At 43.0% G+C, this 21404-nt stretch overlaps 1 protein-coding gene across 5 annotated transcripts in view; it reads right to left on the reverse strand.

The window, feature by feature from the left end:
- LOC115054248 (T-lymphoma invasion and metastasis-inducing protein 1-like) overlaps positions 1-21404 on the reverse strand; it is a 49556-nt gene that overhangs the window by 4554 nt on the left and 23598 nt on the right. The window contains exons 10-26 of one of the 5 annotated variants that reach the window (XM_029519362.1): positions 19817-19963; positions 19511-19585; positions 16514-16684; positions 15365-15469; positions 14365-14446; positions 13994-14080; positions 11825-12037; positions 10697-10830; positions 3485-3709; positions 3065-3133; positions 2836-2961; positions 2523-2631; positions 1980-2159; positions 1748-1866; positions 1539-1647; positions 486-544; positions 12-108 (exon numbers count right to left, since the gene is read on the reverse strand). In XM_029519362.1, coding sequence (XP_029375222.1) covers positions 12-108; positions 486-544; positions 1539-1647; positions 1748-1866; positions 1980-2159; positions 2523-2631; positions 2836-2961; positions 3065-3133; positions 3485-3709; positions 10697-10830; positions 11825-12037; positions 13994-14080; positions 14365-14446; positions 15365-15469; positions 16514-16684; positions 19511-19585; positions 19817-19963 — 2107 coding nt within the window. Of the gene's footprint in view, positions 1-11; positions 109-485; positions 545-1538; positions 1648-1747; positions 1867-1979; positions 2160-2522; positions 2632-2835; positions 2962-3064; positions 3134-3484; positions 3710-5926; positions 6364-6619; positions 6728-10696; positions 10831-11824; positions 12038-13993; positions 14081-14364; positions 14447-15364; positions 15470-16513; positions 16685-19510; positions 19586-19816; positions 19964-21404 lie in introns of those variants that run through there. The other 4 variants (XM_029519364.1, XM_029519365.1, XM_029519363.1 and 1 more) reach the window with 4 other exon arrangements.

Here is a 21404-nt window from a genome sequence, read left to right on the forward strand (position 1 = left end):
AATCAACCTACTTGCAACGGGGCGGACATGTAGAGAGTCAGTCGCAATCATGTGACGGAAACGGAAAGGATCCCTGTCGTCGTTCACAGATGCCCGGTGAGATCCACCCTGAAAAAGAAAGATGAAGGGTTGAATACAACAATCCCTGCAATACAACAACCTGACAGCAGAGAGCACAAGAGGGAAGTGAGAGGAGAATCATCATCAAATCATCTGCTTTGCACTAATGGAGGAACAGCACAGTGTGCATAAAGAGCCTCTTTGGTCTCTTGAATTCTTAATAACAACGCTCAGATTCAAGAGTTCAGTGTATTGTTCCACAATGGAGAACAGCATCCTCCATTTCTTTTTGGTCTCATCTGATTTAAAAAAAAAAAAAAAAAAAAAAAAAAAAACTTCACAGGAAATGATCCTCGTCTGCACAGTACAAACTCCACCATAGTGTGTCTGAAATGTGAATTAATTAAGAGAAAAATGGTACTTACAATTTTTTTCCTGTGCTTGGAGCAGTCTTTGTAGACAAACACAACTGCTGTTTTAAACACTAAAACAAGAGCAAAGAAGAAACAAAGAGGGGGAATAAGAGAAACCATCATGAGGGTCTGCATTCATGGCATATACCACAAAGACATTTCAATACCCAATTTACAACAGTGCCAGCCAAGTGCAGCAGGCCAACGGATGCTTTTAGTTACGGTGTTCTGAGGGAAAGCAGCTCTGATGGCATGCACAGAGCCATTATGACCCCTCACAATCACCTTGTCTGGAAACCTTAATACCACGCCGATGTAATATTTAACGGCCAAAGTGTCTGAGCTGAGCGAATTCTTACAGATGGGGGCCAGAAATTTATGTGATCCTATCAGCGTGAGGATGAGCAAGTTATGTGCTCCTTATGCAACATGCCTGACTGGGTTTTTCTTTTCCCCGAGTCCATTTCTTCATCATCTAAAACAACTCCATCTCACACAATGCATGACAGCACTGTGTGAAATGGAGTGAAGTGCCACGTGACAGTCAGCGTTAAGATTTGGTTACACAGTGCAGTGTTTATTTAGAGCAGAGGACATTCAAACAGAGAGAAACAAGCATGTCATCTAAAGCTCAAAATCAGTATTTGTTTATCCTTTAAAATGCCAACACGCTACATTGCTAGTGCTTTCCAAATCATCTGTGGAAAAAAAAAACGACAACAACAAAAAAAAAAACTCCACCTGACAGGATTTTCTGAGTTTTGACCAATCTTGTGCATAAAGATGCAAGAAAAAACAAAATTTAATCCTGCACTTTTTTCTGAGATGTTTGATTTAAATCTTCGACCGTGGAAACACTTGAAAATACCAGACGGACGGATACCCATCAAAAAAAGCTGTGAAGTCTGGTTATTGAAGTAAAGGCTTTATTATGTCCAAATTCAGTGGACGTCATTTGGTAAATATAGAAAATTCTGGTTTATGTTATATGAATAATACTGCTCTGCATGTACAGTTCATCTATACAAAGATGCGTTTGTATCAGGAAGACACTCCAACGCTTACCAAATGCAGCCAAATCAGGGTCCTTTTTGCTCTTGACCAACGACGGCGGAGGGTTGATCCACACCACTGTCGAGTGCAGCAACAGATCCCCCATGGAGAGGTCAGCCACCTGGGATAAACCGAAAAAAACAAAAAACAAAAACGCATTATAAAACATCGATTTTTGTCTGTGGAAAACGTGGATCACCTTGGACAAAACACTTGTTTACCTCTTTTTTGTCTGCAGTCTGTTCGTTGATGAGCTGGTCGAAAACAGCTCCGTACTCCTCGTGAAGCTTTTGCATCTCGTTGATGTGACTCGCAACCTTGTTCATGGCCTTCATCGCAACTGAATGAGAGACACACACACACACACACACACACACACACACGATAACTACCACACTCTCATGTATCTTTAATTAATTACTGTTCCACAAGTCTTAAGAGACGCCGGCTTACCATCCAGGTGGTAGTGCTCGTCACTGTCCGGGTCAGTCAGAGAGTAGAGCTCCCTCAGCAGCAGAGGGTACTTCAGGACCCTCTGGATGGGTTTGATTAGGTAGGACTCCAAAGTGGATGAGTGTTGCTGTCTGGGGTTTCTCTCAGCCAGGAAAGCCTTGAAATCTGGGTCAGTCTTTGCTGAAAGGGTAGAAATATGAGTTTTCATTCATTTTGCGCAGTAACATGAACCAGCACACCTGCACGGGACTTCCAACCTGAGATAACAACAATTAAAGAGGCAGGCGCACACTAAAGTAACTGCAGATCTGGACACTACTGTACTAAAATTTATCTGGCACCACGATCACACTGCCAGTTTCAAGATTATGCCTCATTGTGTGCCAATTCCAGCTGTATCTTACTGTACACAAAAAAAAAAAAAAAAAAAACACAATATGCTCTACTGCACTTGACCCTTAGCTATCACATACCACTGATGTTAGAGAGGAATAAACTATGCTGTATGAGTGCTGGCAGTCAAGCCTGTCTGCATGCTTTTACCTTTAGCCAGGACCTTTGGGACTTTGGTGTGGCTGGCGCAGAAGGCGCTGTAGAGCTTGAAGCGATCAGCATAATAAAGAAATGAACCACCCAAGGAGAACAGCACTTTCTGTAAGAAATAGATGAGCATGTCAGGTTGTAACGACCTCAGCATCATTGTTTCAATCAAAGGAAGAAGTTGCACTTTTCTGCACAGCTGCAAAAACACTGTAGTACACCATATATCAAGATCTATGTCAGAAAAGCCAGCTCCTAACGGCCTCTAAACACATAGCGGGTGTAAGTATCGATGGATGGAGTGTAAGGAATTCACCTTAAATTGCTCCACCTTCTCCAGTCTGTCGAGATCTGGCACCAGCCTGATTCCATCCTCCAGCGTCCGGAGAAACTCCACCTGGAACTCCACCATCTCCCCGAGGTTACCGAACAAAACGTCCAGCTAAACACAGATGGAGATGCTTGGGATAGGTGCATCTACAACTATTTTTACAATTTTTTTTTTTATTATTATTTGTTGATTGAATACGTCAGGTAGAACGTACCTCATCCTGTGTAAGGAAGCTTTCTTTCTGCAAAGGTGTCAGGTAGCACTCTATCAGACAGCGCAGGTCCTGAAAACGACGACAAGGAGCATGAGTAAGATAAGCGTGTGGTCCAATGTTAAAGGGCATGTTGGGGCCTCTCATGATGGGAAGGATGTTTAATGGGGGGTGATTACTGAGGATTTTACGTAACGGAAAGAAATGAGCTCACACATGTACAAACATATCCATCCATGACAGGAAAAGCATGTCAGCGTTCTACATAGCTTATTATGATTATGACTACAATAGCTGAGTGTGGTTTTACCAGAGTACATTGTGTGCTATCGCGTTATCAAACACACACTACGGCTGATTCACTCCAAGTTAATTTAAGGATTGCCTGTTGCAGATCCAACAATGCAGAGAGCTCGTACTCACTTTGACGTAAGTCTTTTCTGTCTCCACAAGTTCATTGATGACCTTGCGGAGCTTGTCAGCGTGGGAGAGCTGCCTCAGAGTGGCAGTCCCTGCCGTCGGCGGCAAAGCCGACACTGGGCTTGGCAAGAGCGATGACGAAGACGACGATGAGGAACATGACATCGGACACTCCAGGGGATTCATGTCATGGAGACTGCGGCAGAAAGCAGTGACCTGCTCCGTGCTCTGAACAGACAGACAAGAAACAAAGAAATCACTTTTGACTTGTTTTTATGATTTCCTTTAAGAGTCATTGGAGTTCCGAAGAGCCAGAGTAAGACTTAAAAGATAAGTTCCTTCACAGAAATAGACCTTTAAATTTAGTCTTTCGTAGATAAGTAAACAGCAAAGTGCGCACATGTACTCACATCATTAATACTGCTCATACTATGAACTGGAAAATATGCACCGACACCAAAAAATACAGCACATTCTTGCAAAACCTGCCATAACAACACCCACCAACATCCCTGGTATCAAAAATACCAAGCATGAGCAGACCTGCCAAGGCCAAGTGGTAGTAGGCCTAATGTTTAAAAAAAAAAAATCCACCTGACTGTGTACATCTATTAAGTCATACAATACATATCAGGTAATGATTATCATAAGAAACTGGGTTCGTGTTGGGTTCAACACCGACACAGGAGCAGAAACAGTTTGGCTCAGGAGGTTCTGTCTATGTCTCATATTCAGTCTTTCTTTCATAAGCCCAGGGCTGAAACTGTGAACACAACAGTAGAGATCGAAAGTGACATGGGAGAGTCATCAAAACCAAGAGGCTGGGCGTGTTGAAGCAAATCTGAGAAATATTGAGTAAATCAACAATACTGATAGTTTCTTCAGTAGCAGGAAGTGCTTTCTTTTTTCTTTCCACTGTCTGCAAAACCAACTTGGCCATCTCTCTTGGAGATGAGAACTTTCACTGTCTTTTGATGAGGACAGGCTGTTGCTGAAAGCGTGAGGTGTCAGAAAGGTGTACATCGTTTTCCCTCCCTTACATAGCAGAGCAAAAAGAATCTCCCTCTTATTGATTCTGCACAAATCAGTAAAAAAGAGCGATTAAGCGGTTTTCCTGTCTTTTGAGGGATTTCAGACTCTTCAGCACAAAATCATCACTGCAGCTAATACAGTGAGACTCTGATGCATCTAGTGATTTTAAGACAAAATCTGCATTGACAGAAAACAAAGCAGGAGGATTCCAAGTGTTTGCCTCCTTTAGTTTGATGGGGTTAATTCTTCTAATTGAACCCAGCAGTCAGTGTTGTTCATAGAAGTGTGTCTTTATGTCACAAACATCCCTGAACTGTGTGTGTTGGGGGGGGTCAATAAAACGTCCATTGATTGTAATCTGTGATAACACATTGCGCCTGCTTGCACGGCTCCCACTGACAGCTGGTTAAGCTGAGGACATGGCTTGTCTTTCTTGATTCCACGGCTCATCTCCCGCTGGGCTGCACCAATGACAAACACAATTTCCATTGTGGTATTCAAAACCTGTTTCACAACTCTGCCAGAGCCAGTCTTGCTGATATTGGCATTCCTTGTCATTGTCATCGAGTATGGATGAGCTCTTTCCGCGATTTTAAAAAGGAAACCACGTGAATTGACCCCACCCAATAAACTAAATATGAATTAAACGCAGCTAAAATTACACACATCTTATCGCATCCTTGCTAATGTCCAAGTCATTCATGCGGCATAGCGAGCCAACACATCCAGACAAGCTCTGTTGGACAATGCTGTGATCAACACACAAATAGAAACAGATTCAACAGTGAAATCCTGCCCCTATATTCCAAAACACACAAAACAAACAGGGCAATGACACTTATAAGCACAAGTCCTGCCCTTGATGGCCGGAGGAATTAGCGACAGATGGAGCAGAGGAAGACGACAGCGGGGGATGGACGTGGAGATGGAGACGGTGGGTGGGCCGGAGGAGAAGAATGGCGGCATAACGCATCACCATTTTCACTGATCAAACAGCAGAGAGAAGAGTTACTAATGGATTAGTCATACAAAAACAGAAGAGACGTAATTATGTTTTTAAAATAAAAAAAAATAACGGATATTTTCATCTAAACAACTGAACCCTAGCACATGATATTGATTCTTCAATACTTTCTGGAGCACTGGATTTTGAAGCTCAGTGATACTGACAGGTGGTCCTTCTTCATTCTATTCACATAAACTGAATATTATGATGCAGTATGATGCGAATGGTGCAGTCCAGCCATTTGCACGTGTGATCAGATACATTTTGACAGACGTTTTTCCTAAACAGTTGCTCGGCTGACAACTGAGCACCGCTGGTACCACAACATAACCACTGACCTTTATGAAAAGCAAATCCACAACACAAGCCATTAAATACACACACACACAAACAGACACACAGCTCACCAGCTGTAACATATCACAGAAGGATTGGTTCGAGCGTTTGCAGTTCCTGCTCCTCCTAAAGGCTGACATGCCGACAGGTCAACCAGAGTTCAACTAGAAGTCGGGTGTCTGGTCCAGCTTTTTCCAGCACAGGTATCTCCCATTCCTCCGCTCCACTCCGAGCCAGAGGGCTTCGTTTCTTAACTTCCTCTGCTCCAGACGTGAGGAGTTTGAACTTGTTCACTGTTCAAAAGTGTAAAAATAATTGGCTGCCCTTTAGCACAGTGCACTCCCTGCTGAACATTTGGGTCATTACACAGATTGCAGTGAACAGCGCGCTCATGTCACCTTATCCTACAGCGTCAGTCCAATCAGTCTCTCCCTCTCTCCCCTTCGACTCCCTGGGCTCTTCTGTCAATTCCTTGTTTACACTCTCGCTTCTCTCTGTCCTTGTTGCCTGTCTCTCTTGTGTCCAGGTGTTTGAGTGCAGCATCAGCATTTAAAAAAAAAAAAAAAAGCCCAAAACATTGCATTAGAAAGGAGGGAGGAGAGAAGGCGAGGTGAGGAAACAGTGGGTGGTGGGAGCAAAACGCTCCAAACAGGAAAAGACGGCAGGCTTCAAGCGCCTCTGGCTCTCTCTCGCTCTCATTGCAGCTTAGAGACCATCGCAGAAAATCCTAAATATTTCACATTTAGGCTCAGTCTCATACTTACCATAAGCATTTTCTCCATGTAATAACAGCACAATATGATGCAATTTAACAAAGACTGCCAAGATCAAAACCTGGACCCCAAAATGAAATGAAAACACACTGAGACAAATAAATGCTCCAAAACACTCCTCCTCGTGGCTGACAAGGCAACTTCAAAGAAATTCCAAAAACACAATTTGATTCAGGTGAAACAGGAGTTTCAAGCTCCTGATTGATCTAACCGATTCTATCTCAAGTCTGAAACTGAGTTTCAAGGCAACACATTCATCAGTTTAGTGATGAGTGATGAGTCGCAATACCAAACCTGCTGCATACTTGTCAATCCTGAGAGACAGGAATTATGTAATGAGCCCGTGCTGTAATCCACGCTGATTTGCACATCTGAGAGATAATTCATGAGCATGAATAGCTTTTGATATTTCAAATCTTTGAAGCTGATTGGCATCTTTGAGAATATTTAACTTGTATTAATTCAAAGTGGGGTCTGATAAAAACAAGTTTCTCATCTTATAAAAATCAACTTTTAGCAAATTGGTATATGTGCATGTGCGCTACACAACACTCAGACGTCTGATGTGTGAAAACAAGCTCGCAGCCTAGTAAAGACTGCTTAAACATCCAATTAGAGAAAGGCAGAATGAAAGAGTCCAGGCAGCAATACCTTTTATCTCGTAAGTCCAATACAGGGATTTGCTAACCTCAAAAAAACAAATGCTCACCCCCTGTAAAAATATACTACATCAGCTACGCCCAACCCCCCCCCCCCCCCCCCCCCCACCCCCACCCAAAACAGAGAGGGAGGGGCATGGAGGCAAGATCCAACCTGCTCTCACACCCACCAGCTGCAAGCATGCACTGTGAGATCCAGGACAAACACAGATTACATATATTTGGCATCCTGAAAACATTAGAAACGTGCAGGTTGCATCATACGCTTTAACATTGAAACAGACAAGGGTGCAAGCAGTAGGCCTGCAGACAATACAGCAGTTTTAATCTCATGCGATGGACATTCCACCTTGGGCATTGTTTCTCTGAGAAAACAGGCATGTACTTGCCCATGTAGGCAAAGACACGGTGGGGGAGTGGAGAGAGAGCCTTAAAGTTCAGTTTCATCTGAAATCTGGGAAACATGCAAATCCATAAATCCCTACGAGGAATGATGGGATATACGTCATGACAGAGAGGGTGAGCAAAAGGGGGGGGGGGGCTTTAATCATTTAATCTCAAGTGAAAGGATGATGATGTTATGACATCATTCATCACAAATCTATGTCTGAACATTTTAGCTGCTGATCTGTGGACTCCGAGCTTCCTTCAACGATGTTCAGAAGTTACGAGGATAAAGTGGGTGTCAAGTGCAAAGCAATGTCTAATTATCATATAAGAACCAAGTAATGCAACCTGGAAGAGAAAATATTCCAAGTTTAAAAGAGATCAGTTCTTGGCCACACGCTTTGTGTTGGAAACATTATCGTGTTGCAGAGCTCCCTCCAGTGGAAAATTGTGAAACTACAGCAAATACATAGAGCTGCAAGGACAGTTTATAAATAAGTTAGGTCCAGAGCATTCTTAGTAGTCACTTACTCCATAAAACAACAAATGGGTTCAACGTACAATGAAAGCAAAAGAGTTACTGAGCTTGAATTATACCATCAGGAGCCAACCAAAACAAACCTTGATGAAAATTGCCCCACCCGTACTGAATAATGTATTTTCCATTTCAAACGCCCCCAAGCTGAACTGATAGAGGTCTGTAAATTATAAGCAGCACTTGTCAGGGAGGCTGACTACACCTCTGAGAACACCAGCAATCACCATCATCTCTATTATCGCTGTTATCCCGAGCAATCATTGTTTTATTCTCTGGTTGGTTTATCATATTGAGAATGTGGCTCTGTGCTTTGTCTAAAATAATGAACCTCTCCGTTTCCTCCGGCTAGCCAGACACTCATTTATCTCCACTAAATGATGTGAAACACTGGAGAATGAAGTAATTAGAATGTGGGGATAATTAAAATTGTCCCACTTTGCCTCTTTTTTCCCTCAGTCTTGCCACAGTGTAACCGCAGGCTCTGGGTGAAATGAGGTAAGGCGTGATCCTCAGCACTTCGGAGCCTTTCCAACGAAGAGAGCCAGGGAAACAAAAGCGTAATCAACATGGCGGGGGGGGGGGGGGGATTATTATTATTTTTATTTATTTGTTTATTTATTTTTTGAAGCAGGAAAGACATGTTTTGGAAGCTTTGTGGTGAGTTTGGATTGTCTTTGTTGACAATCCAAAAACTTCACACTCAGGGCTCTTAGCCGACTGGAGAGATGAAGGAGTCGAGCCGTTTCAGAGCCAACAGCAGCCTCATGTTGTTTATGATAATGAGCAGCAGGGGGTTAGTGAGGAGGAGGGTAAGGAAGGACAGGAAGTCAGGAGGAAACTGGAAGGACAGGAAAAAGAACAGACAAAAGAAAAACAAAAACAAACAAAAAAAAAAGCATCCAAAACAATAAAGGCTGGCAGATAAGGAGACAGAATGATCACAAAGGACAAAGAAAAAACACTGAGCTGTCGCATCCGAGGACACGGTCCCATTGTTTCCTGAATCATGGAGACAAAATAGATGACATGAAATCCCAACAACCAGCCAATAGAGAGAAGGGAGAATAAACAGAGGAGGCAGGAAAAACAGACCACAGATGGAATCTGGGACAGAAATCACACAGCACATGTTAGACGGGAGCAGAGGCCACGAGAGTGAAAGGTGAGATGAAGATCATAGACTGTTCCCAGCACTGCCTGACTCGTGGGGTTTTATTTTCCTTCTTTATTAATATGCAATAGCCTCAGATAATAAACCAAAAAGCACAAGCTAAGCATCTATCACCAAGGGACATTTCAGACACGAGTAAGCAACATTCTTGTCATTATTTTGTCTCCAGAGGGACAACACGTTATTTCCAGAGTGGGATCTACATCTTATCAACCAGCCAAACCATCAAACATGGTGTTTATTTTGTGCTGACCGTGCACTTTCTCGTGTGGACGGAGAGAGGCAACTATATCTGTTGGTATTTCTCTCATCTTCTCACACTTTCCATCAAACTAATAATGGCACACTGGAGTCCCAGAAGCACCGCTGTCCAACAGGACGGGGTCTAGACTGGATCCGGCTCTGACCTCACATATCAGTTCTCCCACTGAACTGAAGCTCACTGACACGTATTAAAAAGGGAGAACACAGCGCTGTCCCTTCCCGCTCCACATCTTTTGTACGCGTCTGAGCAGTCGACAGAGAGGTACAAAGAAATGTTTCTGGTAGTTTCTGGTTATCAGACATCGCCATGGTAATGGGAGTGACAACCGTAACCAAGGGAGACCGGCTGGCGAGTGGCATGTCCCAGCAATCACAGCGTCGACCCTGATCAGACCAGACGTAATCTTAATGAGAAAAATGATGGCGCTCTCTCACTCCTTCACTCACCTGTCTGCCTTCTCTGTGCTCACACATCTGTTCACGTGTGAGGACTGACAGGTTCACATACTACAGCTACTGAACACACAATGGACAGTCATGTAACATGTTGTTGGCACTGTAGGAAAAAAAAAATGCATAATATTTTCCATGTAAGGTATAGCATTACATTCATACCATTCACCAGATGTTGCAAAACAAAAAAAAACCTGCATGAATTTTTTGGTCCCTTTTTGGCTATGTGCCACATATATTCTCAGAGATAAAAAAAAAAACAAAAAAAAAAAAACCCTGATGCAGGATTTATTCATAAACACATCCAGACTTTGTTGGATTGTTGATGACTGTCTCCTTTCCAGACAGATTTGAGATCAGAAGCGAGCCCACACTGCTACTGAAACAATGCAGCTAATCAGTTCATTCCAACACCAACACTAACCTACAGGTGTCTCTCACACGCTGACACCCACTGCCAAGTGTCTTCATCTGCAACAGCAGATCTGAGAGGGTGTGTGCAATACCTCAACCTTTGTGCAACCAGACTTTAAAATCCCTGGCTCTGTTGCGTTTGTTTGTTGTATGTTGCATAGATATCATCGATCATTTCCTACCTTCTGTCCAGTCCCTGTCAAGGTTTTGTCATCCTGATGATCTCCTGGGCTCTGTGGGGTCAGCTGAGGTCCCTCTTCCAAACTGTCATTTGGGCTCTCCACCGTCAACCCTGACACCTCGTCCAGGATGTCCTCTGAAGACACAGAGAAAGGACAGAGATCACATGGGAGTCTGTGTGCATTCGATATGCGTTGTGCACAATACACTTGTTTAGAAAACAGCAGCATAACATTTGACAGCGTGATAAACAGAATTTAACAGCGTCATCTTTGTGGTAGGTTATGGGGACAGTAACAACATCCCTATGTGAATGCATAGTCATTATCCCTCAGACATCTACGAGATACGTTCTCCCTTGTGTTGAAAGGCCTCCTGTTTACAGCCGTCTCCTCTTAAGCATGATATTGTCGATATAACCTCCATCTGTCTGCGGAAGTGTTTTTTCTCCCCGGATGACCCTTTGCATATGGCATATCCTACACGATGACAGCTCAACACCACCGAAGGATTCCTTTTAATATTCATAGTCTCGGTATAAACAATGCCAGCTTGTCAGCCTGCACACCGCAAGCCCCAATTTATAAGGAATACAAATGGCGCCCTTGCACAGAAGAAAAAAAAAAAAAAAAAAGAGAGAAAAAGAGCAGGTCAGAGGAAAGCTGGCAGCTGCCTGCAGGTTAGTTATTAGACAGCATCCATGCATAATTAGCAGATCACCCTGTTCACCTCTGTGTAAAAAGACATAAGGCATGGTCTACCTTTTTTGCCACACAAACTTGAGTGTAAGAGGGTGCATGATAACACACCATCAGAAATACAGAAAACAAATACAGGAACACTGTTCAGTTTTAGATTCTGCCTTCTAAAACTGTAATAGTTTATTTTCTTTCACCCACCATCACGCTCTTTGGTTTTAATAACTTTGAGAACATATTTGACACATCGGTATGAATGGATTGATTCCTGTGGCACCAAAAGTTCAGCCCCGGTGTGAATCCTGGAGCTTGAAGCTTAAGGTCAAATGCATCCCGAGACAGATTTGTCACTAGAGGACACTATACATACATACATCGAGTGAATTTTCCAGCATTTTTGAACACCAACTACTGGTTGTGTTCGAGGTTTACCTTGGCTCTGGGAGAAAATGTCCGTAGACAAGTCCTGCTCTGCGTCGGAGCGTCGCGGTGGCTGGTGGCACAGCACCCGAGGGTCCAGCTGGGGCAGCGTGCTGACGCTCAGCGTTACTGCTTGATTTACAAATGCTATTCTCACATCTTCTATTTGGAGAGCAGATGCAGGTTTGCCATTCAGCAACAGGATCTCATCCCCTGCTCTCAAACCTGGCAGATGGACAGGACCAAAAAAAAAAAAAAAGTTAAATTCAGCATTTATGCTCTAAATGCTTAAAAAATATCATTTAAAGCGGCTTCATCATTTTGCAGGCATACACACACCGAAACAGGAAAGGCTGACACAGTAAAAGCGGCACACGATGACTTGAGAGTATTATTTATCAGGCCATTACCAGACAACAAAGCAGCAGCCAACAGAGGAGCCTTTCTGTGGGCCATCAACTCAAGAGTGCTAATGTGGACAAACAATCTACACAAACAAAACTTTAGCACCTCAACAGCAGCTCCGTGCATCATCCTGTTGGGACTCTAATGTCTTCCAATGCATTAAAAATTCATCCTTCTATGCTTGTTTGCTTTAGGCTAATAATGATTTAACAAGACTGGATGTGCATGTCTATTCCTGTGCTGTCTTCATGTATATATAGTCTAGACTCTGGAGTATGTGGTACTAATATAGGGAGGAGAAACCACACATTCACCCACAGCTTCAGTTTTCCCCTCCCATCCTGCCACCTGTGCCCAGCGACGCTAAATGACAATTAGCACTCAATCAGCCGACCAATTAGCAGCCAACATCACCCAATAAACCTGATTGGCTGTGGCAGCTGTTCGGGATATCTGATGGCAGTCTCGAGATAAAGTAAGACAAAGAGGTTTGATCCTGTTAACACAGCCTCATTTTACACATCATCTACTGTAATAGGAACGGCTGACGTTCTGCGATATGGGCCTTTCAAAATGCACCGAATGCTTCTATAAACAGACACACACACACACAGTTACATACACAAGGCACACATATAGCCCAAAGTTATGACCTAGTTGTCTGGGATGTGGAATGTCAGCTGTAGTAGTCTTTATTGGACAGAGAGAGAGATAACCCCTCCGGCCATATACTGCTGTGTGTGTTGCGCATATGTTTGTGTGTGTGTGTGTGTGTGTGAGAGAGAGTTTGCGTAGGTGGGAAAGGGGATCTGGGACTACAGTGAGAATGAAGTGGAGGGGGGGGTTGAGGAGAAAAGACCCTTTGGGGGCTCTTCGTCCAACCCTGGCCTGGTTTCTGCGTACACCCCCTGCAGAAACTGAAGCCTGATCTCTTTCAGGGTCCATTCATTCTCTTTTTCTGTGTAAAACGCATGCACGCACACACACGTTCACCCCATCACGCACGAGGACCTACTAATGTTGTGCCTGACATGTCTGATTCTGTGATTCAGCAAAAATATAGTGTAATACCCCTAAAAGATACATTGTGCTGTGTCTGGATGCCACAAGCTTTTACCATCTCTACTCGCCTGTAGACGCAAAAAGTCAGTACAGCAGTCTCCTCTGGCTGCCGGCAGCCTTCTAAACTAGTCGCTTTTAGATTGTAAATACATCAGAGGGGGGTTATAATCTCACACTTGAGTAACCTTGGTCGGACCCTGGGGCACAATAAGGGGGAGTTTCTTTTTCTATACATTAGTGTTATATCTACAGAGCTGCAGTGTGTTTCTCAAGCGCATTAGGCATAAAAGCCAATGATCTTCAGGCTGTACAGCCTGATTAAGAAAATAAACCAGCCCCCGTATGTTTTCTACTTTGGAAGCTGATGCTGTTTACCTTGTAAATTGTAAAAAAGTATAGACAGTCTGTGTAAATAAGACACCAGCACTGTTATGAGTACAAAGCTTTACCCTCTTTACTTTGACTTCTATTTGTAGACAAGGTGTGTTTTTTGTTGTTTTTTTTTTCCATCTCCTTTCTCTTAAATTTTAAGTGCGGACTAACTGATGCTGACACAGTCACACAAAGGCATACTAATAAGATGTCATCTGGGATCTCCCACGTTGAATATTTGAGTCTTCAACTAAGGTGACTGTCGTGGATTTGTGTGTTGGTTTATTGCTCTTGTGCAGCACTTCGTGTTATTTGAAGGAAAAAAAAAAAAGAAATATGCACCTTTAGCTGCAGCCAACCCCCCTGCTTTCACTTCGGTAACATGCAGCTGCTGAGTCCCGTCCTCATCTATAACGGCCACAGAAAAGCCTAGAGACAGACAATTAGACATGGAAAGAGATTCAGTCACTAATTCCTCCATTGCTCTTTGAAATGTCGCAGTTTGACAGTGGGCGATGCTAAAGCAAAACTAATCAGCGGTTAGATCCACTTAAGACAAAATGGGCTCACATGGGTCATCCCCCTTCTGTCATTAATAAAGCATGACTCAATGAAGGCCACAATGAAATCAGTTTGATACACACTTGATGACAGGATGACAGGAGCTGAGTTTATCTAGCTCAAAAAGGGGCTATGGTCAACAACAAGCATACCATATCCAATGGCGCAGGACTCTGCGTTGTCAAACCAGATCATCTTGGTCGCTTTGGGGCAAATCTCAATCTCTTTGTAGAGCTGCAAACACAGGAAAATGATATCTAATTGTCAAAAAAGCTGAAGGAGAGCCATGTTGTTGGACAAAGGAGGTCAAGGTCTCTGCTCTTAATGAAGACTGGATAGAGTCATGTATTATTCAGGCTCCTTAACAGAGCAATTGCATTTGAAGGTTGCAGGGTCAAAATCCAGGTCAAGTCTGTAAAGTGAGTGGGTGCTCAGACGAGGGCGTGACCTCGTGGTGGGCGAGAGCATAGACACAGCTGTGTGTATGAAGCAACAGACAGGAACAGGAGCATGCAATGTGCCGCACCGTGAAGAAATAATAATGTAATATCAGACTAAAGATGAAAGAGTGTGGCAAGAGTCGCTGATCAAAGCAACAAGATAAAAGAGCTCTTGAGGAAAATAACAAGTTACACAATGACTGTGCTTTGAGACAGACTTCAGTGTATCACCTACAGAGCACCGTCACAAAGCGAATTCTTTTTGGGGTTTACAATGGCTGATTAATGTGGAGGTGAGGTCTTTTTCAGTTAGAGACTGTCTATATGAACAGTAAAAAAAAAAAATTATAATAAAAAAAGAATACACAGACAAATTCATAGAACTCACAGTGCCCAGAATAGAGTCGGAAGATTATTTTGCATTATTTATATCACATTCTATGGAGGCTCTTGTGCATCCTGAGAGTTTTGAATGCATTGCAAATGAAATCTGCAGCCAAGTCATAAAACATGCACAAGCTTCCAACCATACATGGCAGAAATGAAACAGAAATTATTAATAATAAGGTGAAGACCCCAAAACCCAAATGGGACAGTGTGTTTCAGCTGAGACTGTGACACAACCAAAGACTGAAAACTTTAAATGACATACAGTCTCTTAGATTTCCTGTTGTTAGGAAATACTGCGAGGCCAAAATTAGTGTTTCCTCACCATGTCAGCAATTTCGTCTTCAAGTTTAGGAATGAAGAAGAGCATTTGGTTGTCAACCCACACTTTCAGCCGCAGGTAGTGGCTGGATGGGTCTATCTTATGGGTCTGTAAAAGAGGAAAAACACACATTTAAATGGAGTCAACTACCAAAGCAAAGAGACAGTCATTAACTTCATTTCATATCATCCCAGACATCTTAACACATTTTAAACTGGACTATCAAACACACAAACTTTACCGCGGCCACACTCTGCATGTGGCTTATGACATCCACTGACATATATGCATCCAATGATATAAGCAGCCCACATATATCCACATGCATCTCACAGGGCCTGGGAATTAGATCTTCAAATTCCTTGAAACATGTCTGTGGCATGCATGCACACGAACGCCCACGCTAGCATGCACACTGATCAGCCTTACTTGTTTTTCACTCCTAAGTGGAACATATACACATCACTCGGCATTATTATTCTAGTGTGTCTCTCTGGCTGGGACCAATTAAGGAAAGAGGAGATGAAGTGCAAAGAAAATTGACACGACTGCTTGCGACAGTAAAAACATAGTTTGTATTGTAAGGTGAAGAAAATGTCAGAGAAAATATCTGAGACACTGTCAGCATAAAAGCATCGGCACATTCATCTCCAGATACCAGTCACAGCCTTACACATCAGGTATTCTAAGACTCACATATTCACCTCTGGATCTAATTATCCACTCTGTTGCCTTGTGCTGAATATTAAGAAGTTGACATATTTGGTGCCTTTAGCTGTCAACAGACTGTAAATCGTAGGATGCTGTTATCCTTATATAACCACCTACTGTACTCTTAACTCCCCATAAGAGAAATGTGAGTTATGAGACTTGTTCTTCAGTTGCAAAAGTTTGACAGACCTGTTCAGATGAATTATTAGCATGGGTCAAAGCTCGACTGCCAGCAGCGTGAGTTGTTGTGTGTGTGTGTGTGTGTGTGAGAGGGAGGGAGGAAACAAACGGCATATCACCTGTCACTATAATGTTAAGGTACATGTTTGGTCTTTCATTATCACATGATATATCGTACAGCACTTGCTTCATCTTTACAGAAACACGCCAGAAGCTAATAAATAGTCTCCCTTAATTTGGCATTGGTCAATAATGTCCCACCTTGCAGATGGCTCTCAGGACTTCCAGCGCCGGCTCCTCCGGCTGTATGACGGCCAGGACCGGCTGGTTGTTCGGCAGACACACCCAAGATGGAGTCAAGTAGTCAGGGACCCAAATGTCACTGTCTACAGTCTGCTGAGGAAGACTTTTCACAGAGCCCTCTCTCTCCTTCTGAAAATACAATACACACACACACACACTGAGGATTTATGCACCTCTGAATAGCCTTTGTGCTCATAGAAAAAAAAAAAAAAAAGAATTCTATTACCCACATCTTAAGTTTTGCAGTCACCCCCCTGATCCATCATTATTTATCTTCTTACCCCCCAAAGAAACCAGATTTACTTGGACTGATGAGACTAATATGATGGAGAGTGCTGGTGGCCTGAAAGCGCCAGGAGATATGATTACAAAATCTAATTCATCTGAGAGTCTCTTGATGCAACCGTCTCCCTGTGTGGGCATGTGCTACGTGTGTGCGCATGTGTGTGTGCACGCATTCTGTTCAAGCTGCAGCCTGTAACCTTTAAACCCATCCGTCTGACCTCCGACAATCTGGCAGCCACGACAGCCTCCCGTCCCTCTTGCTCGTCTCTTCTATTCGACCTCACACTGTCTGTCACTGATACCTTATCACCTCCTATCAAGTAACAGCATCCACATTTATTCTTTCATTCCTCTACGCCCCCCCCCCCACCACCTCCCAACACTAATCATTGCCTCTCCTTCTGTTGCCCCTTCCCCTCTATCTGCACATCACTCCATCATCTCCCTCCTCCCGTGTTCCCATTCACGCCATGCAATCTGCTGACGGTTAACAATGTGGCTGGACTGTCCGCGTTCAAGTGAGTTTAAGCTCGGCTGTGTTGTGTTTGACACAAACTGAAGTAGAGGAGGAAACGGAGCAAGCAAACTGTATGCAAATGGCACAGCTATGCTGAAGAGACACACAGTTTCTCTGTCAGACAACAGACCGGGGGGCCAGTAGTTAGTACCTCCCCCCAACTCCCTGAACTCCCCAGCCTTGCTTAGCACCATCTGGCCCTCCTCCTGGCCCATCTAGGATGCCTCTGCTGGGGGCATGGTACACTAAACACACCTTCTCTCTTGTTCCCCCTCTTTTCTCATCAATGGGATTCCCCAGAAAAAACAGAGAACAACAACTGGAACAAGTGCATAAGATACAAATGTTAGAAACCAATCTTACCGCATTGGGATCATTTAAACCTTTGTTACTGATGCAGCACTTTCCAGCTCTATTTTACTACAAGCCAGAGTGTTTTACCTCCTTCGGCGTGCGCTTCTCTATTGTAATCCCATGCCCTGCCAGCTGAAGTTAGACGTGGGTGGAAGGAAATCAATCTCCCATGGTGCCACTGGGGGCCTCCACAGTCTGAGTGGGTTTGTGCCAGTTAAGTTTGCTCCTATCTGCTGAGTTCAGACAGAGGCCTGTATTCCCTCTCCCCCTCATCTCTACCTCCTTCTACAACTTCTCATAAAATATGGAGCTGGCATGCTTGTCCTTGCCACAACCCAATGGGTAATTGGAGTTCGTATAAATTCATCAGCCTGTTTTGTGTATAAGCCGCTACTGGAGTCATACAGCCCTACAGTGGCTTGAGACAATTTAGTTTTCTTTCTAAAGATATTATTCATTATTAGTAATTTCCTGTAAAAACGTGGTCACTACAACAAATACAAGTGAGCACAGATGGCGTGAAACTGCCAAGTCCTCTGGAAGCAAACATCTGCATAATTTGTTGAAACATCAGAAAGCTAATGATCTGAACATATCAGATCAAATTTGTCTCAGAGGGATTAGCAGACAGAAATATCCCTCCAGTCGATAGCCTGTGATGCTGAGGGAGACGGAATTGCCTGGAGCAAATAAAAGGAAGAAATGGGAATCTGTCAACACCCATCTGCAAATGATGCTTGATAGACTAAAAGGATGAGAATAAAGGAAGAATAATGGCTTTAACTCTGACAAAGACAGAGAGGAGGCAGTCTCAAGTTGGTCCTGCAAAAATATGTGAGGCAAAAAAATTTGTTGGCTGACGTAGGCGGGGAAAACCGTAGAAAATGGCAAAAAGATGTTCAGTTTAAAAAAAAAAAAAACAAAAAACAAAACTCAGGAATCATCTTGTAACATTGAAATTCTGCAGCTTTTAAAGTTTTAGAAGTCTGCAAATCTCTCCAATCACCCTTCATCTTGGAGAGAAGTGGATGTCAGAAAACATTAAAGGAGGAGCTTGAAAATGACCTCGAAAAAATGCTCACTGATGCGCAAGGGTGCAGGGATTTTGTGCTTCCCCTCAGATAACCCGCCAAATGAAGAGCTGGAGAACCAAAGGGATCTCTGTTAAGTGAAAAGAGGTGGAAAATCCAGCGATGTTGCATGCCTCGGGGTCTTAAAAAAAGCCCGTAACTCATTATACAAGAAGAAAGGTTCATCAGATGCCCCAGTGATTTTTTATTTTGGCTCATAGGAAAGGCAAACAATGACAAGGAATTAGCCTACAGCTACATGAGCTCCGAGTCTCTGAAGTGAATACCAAACTAAGAAAAGGAGGAGGAATTTGATGTTTAGCCCTACGTAGATGATTACTGTACAGATATAAACACTGGCTGTATCTGTTGTGGCCTTTAGTCATTGTGGTTTGGCAGCAGGACTGACAAGAACCACAATGGAAAGACAAGTTTGGGCCTACTTTATGTTCTATTAACTGTGTTTTGAGACTTTAAAATAAGTAAAGATAAGTCTTCTTGAGAGAGTAATGAGCATAATTCAAAGAAGTTGAGTTGAACTAATCGTTGTTCCTGTGCCTCTATTTATACTTTTCTGGTTTGATTAATCTTGTTCATTATTAAGAGTTCATACTTTAAACAGCACATCTGTCAAAGAAGGCACAATTCTACTATTGTCGAAAATATAAATTTGTGTTTTTGTTATTGACTCCTTATGCATTTGTCAAGTAAAGAGGTTTGAGTCCTTACCGATTTCTCACTGGCAGAGTCTTCAAACATGCGCTCCAAAGGTTTTCGTGCCGGCTCCATTCCATCGACAAATACCTGCAACCACACAAAAATCAGCACATTGACACCAAATTTAAATACATCAGGAACAGAGAAGTCGTTATGCAGTCATCATATCGAAAACCAGAAGAGCTTCTTTATAAAATCTCAGTAGCATTCACACAGCTTGCATTCCAGCATATCTTCAACAAGAGTCCCCAAACTCTCTGTAGCTCCAATTTTTATTAATATCAAAAATGATGAAGTGAATGAAACACTTGTGGAGACCTGGTTGATGGAGGGATGTCCCTTGGTCTTCCTCTTAGAGGCTGTGTCCAGGCCCCAGAGCGAGGAGAAACGGCTACGGCGCTTGCTGAAGGTCCGAGGCATGGCCTGGCTCCGCCTCTTGATGCTGCTCTCCGTTCGAGCAGAAACCTGGAATCAACCCAAAGTGTTACAGCTGTTTTTGCAGAAACAAACCATGATATATTGAGCAGATGAATATTTTTCACCATTCATATGTTCATTAAAGTCTAAAGAGGTTAATCCTGGACTCCTTCATTTATAGATAAAATATTGGTGAGCAATTTTTTTTGCGTGTGTGAAACATACATACAGTAGATGCTGTAAACGAAGTCACACATTTTCAGCATTTCAGTACACAATAATGTCAAACAACACTTTCAACCACTCATCTCCCTCAGTGTCCTACTACACAGGCACAAAGAAACCTCTCTTGGCATTTCTGGGTTAATTCACGTTGAACTTTCTGGGCTATGAGCAGCTCTGACTCACTATATGGTACATGAATACATACTTTGATGCTTGCGTAGTGATGCATGTACCCAAATGAGCACATACTGCAGTTGTGTGGGTGCGTGCTCACCAGTCGGAGTTCATGTCACACATTTCAAACATTATAGGTCAAACTGTCTCCAAGACTCTTCTTATGTAAGCTGGGCCCACGAAGCCTTACTGTCCGTTTTACTACGATGTCTTTTGGCCATAGATAACAGCAATGAAAGAGGTTTTATAAAAAAGTTTTACTTTAATTCGTTTTTTTTATTTATTTCACTCATTAATTAAGTTCTATTTTTTGTCTTGTTCATGGATTTCAACGTCATTTACTGCTTTATAAAAATAAATATAGCAGTTTATATGCAGCAAATGTAGCGCTGAAGAAAACTAACCATTTGTGGCGGTATGTGTCTAATTCACCAATAAAAATAAATAGAAATGTGGGCAACAAGGGGACACAATAATGAACACAGCAGGAGGGGAAGATGGGAAAAGGAGCAAAGAGAGGAAAAGGGGGTGAAGAAAGACAGATGGGATGAAAATAAGGCAGATAAGGAGACAGACAAAGGAAGTGAGGGTGTAGGCAGAAGAAGGAAGGGGTGGGGGCTGGGTGCTGGGGGGTGGGGGGGGGGGGTAATAGAGCAGGGAATGTTAAGCCTGTTTATGGGAAAGTGCCTCAGGGATAGCAGCTTACTAACAGAGTTTGTATTGATCCACCAGTCACAAGAAAACACTATCTGTTTCTGATGTTGTCGCTGTATTGGTTTGGTTCATCCAATGGCCTCTCTGTGAGACACATTCCACCTCTTGCTCTTAGTTTTCTGGGTGACATTTGGAAGCGCAGCCTCATACAGCCATGTAATAGGCAGCAGAGTATATCCACGCACACCATCCGTCAGAGGTTGTGTTTCATTCTGCACATTTTTAGAGCAGTCAAATGAAGAATTGGATTCTTGCCACATGCTGAGACACTCAGGAGCCAACAATTGACAGTACGTTACGTGTTCATATTGGTGTCAAGCTTTTGTAGGACAGTCTAGGAAGAGACAATAGACTGAAAGGGTCCCCAATACCAAGA

Source organism: Echeneis naucrates, chromosome 14 (assembly GCF_900963305.1).
Source record: "Echeneis naucrates chromosome 14, fEcheNa1.1, whole genome shotgun sequence".
NCBI lineage: Eukaryota > Metazoa > Chordata > Actinopteri > Carangiformes > Echeneidae > Echeneis > Echeneis naucrates.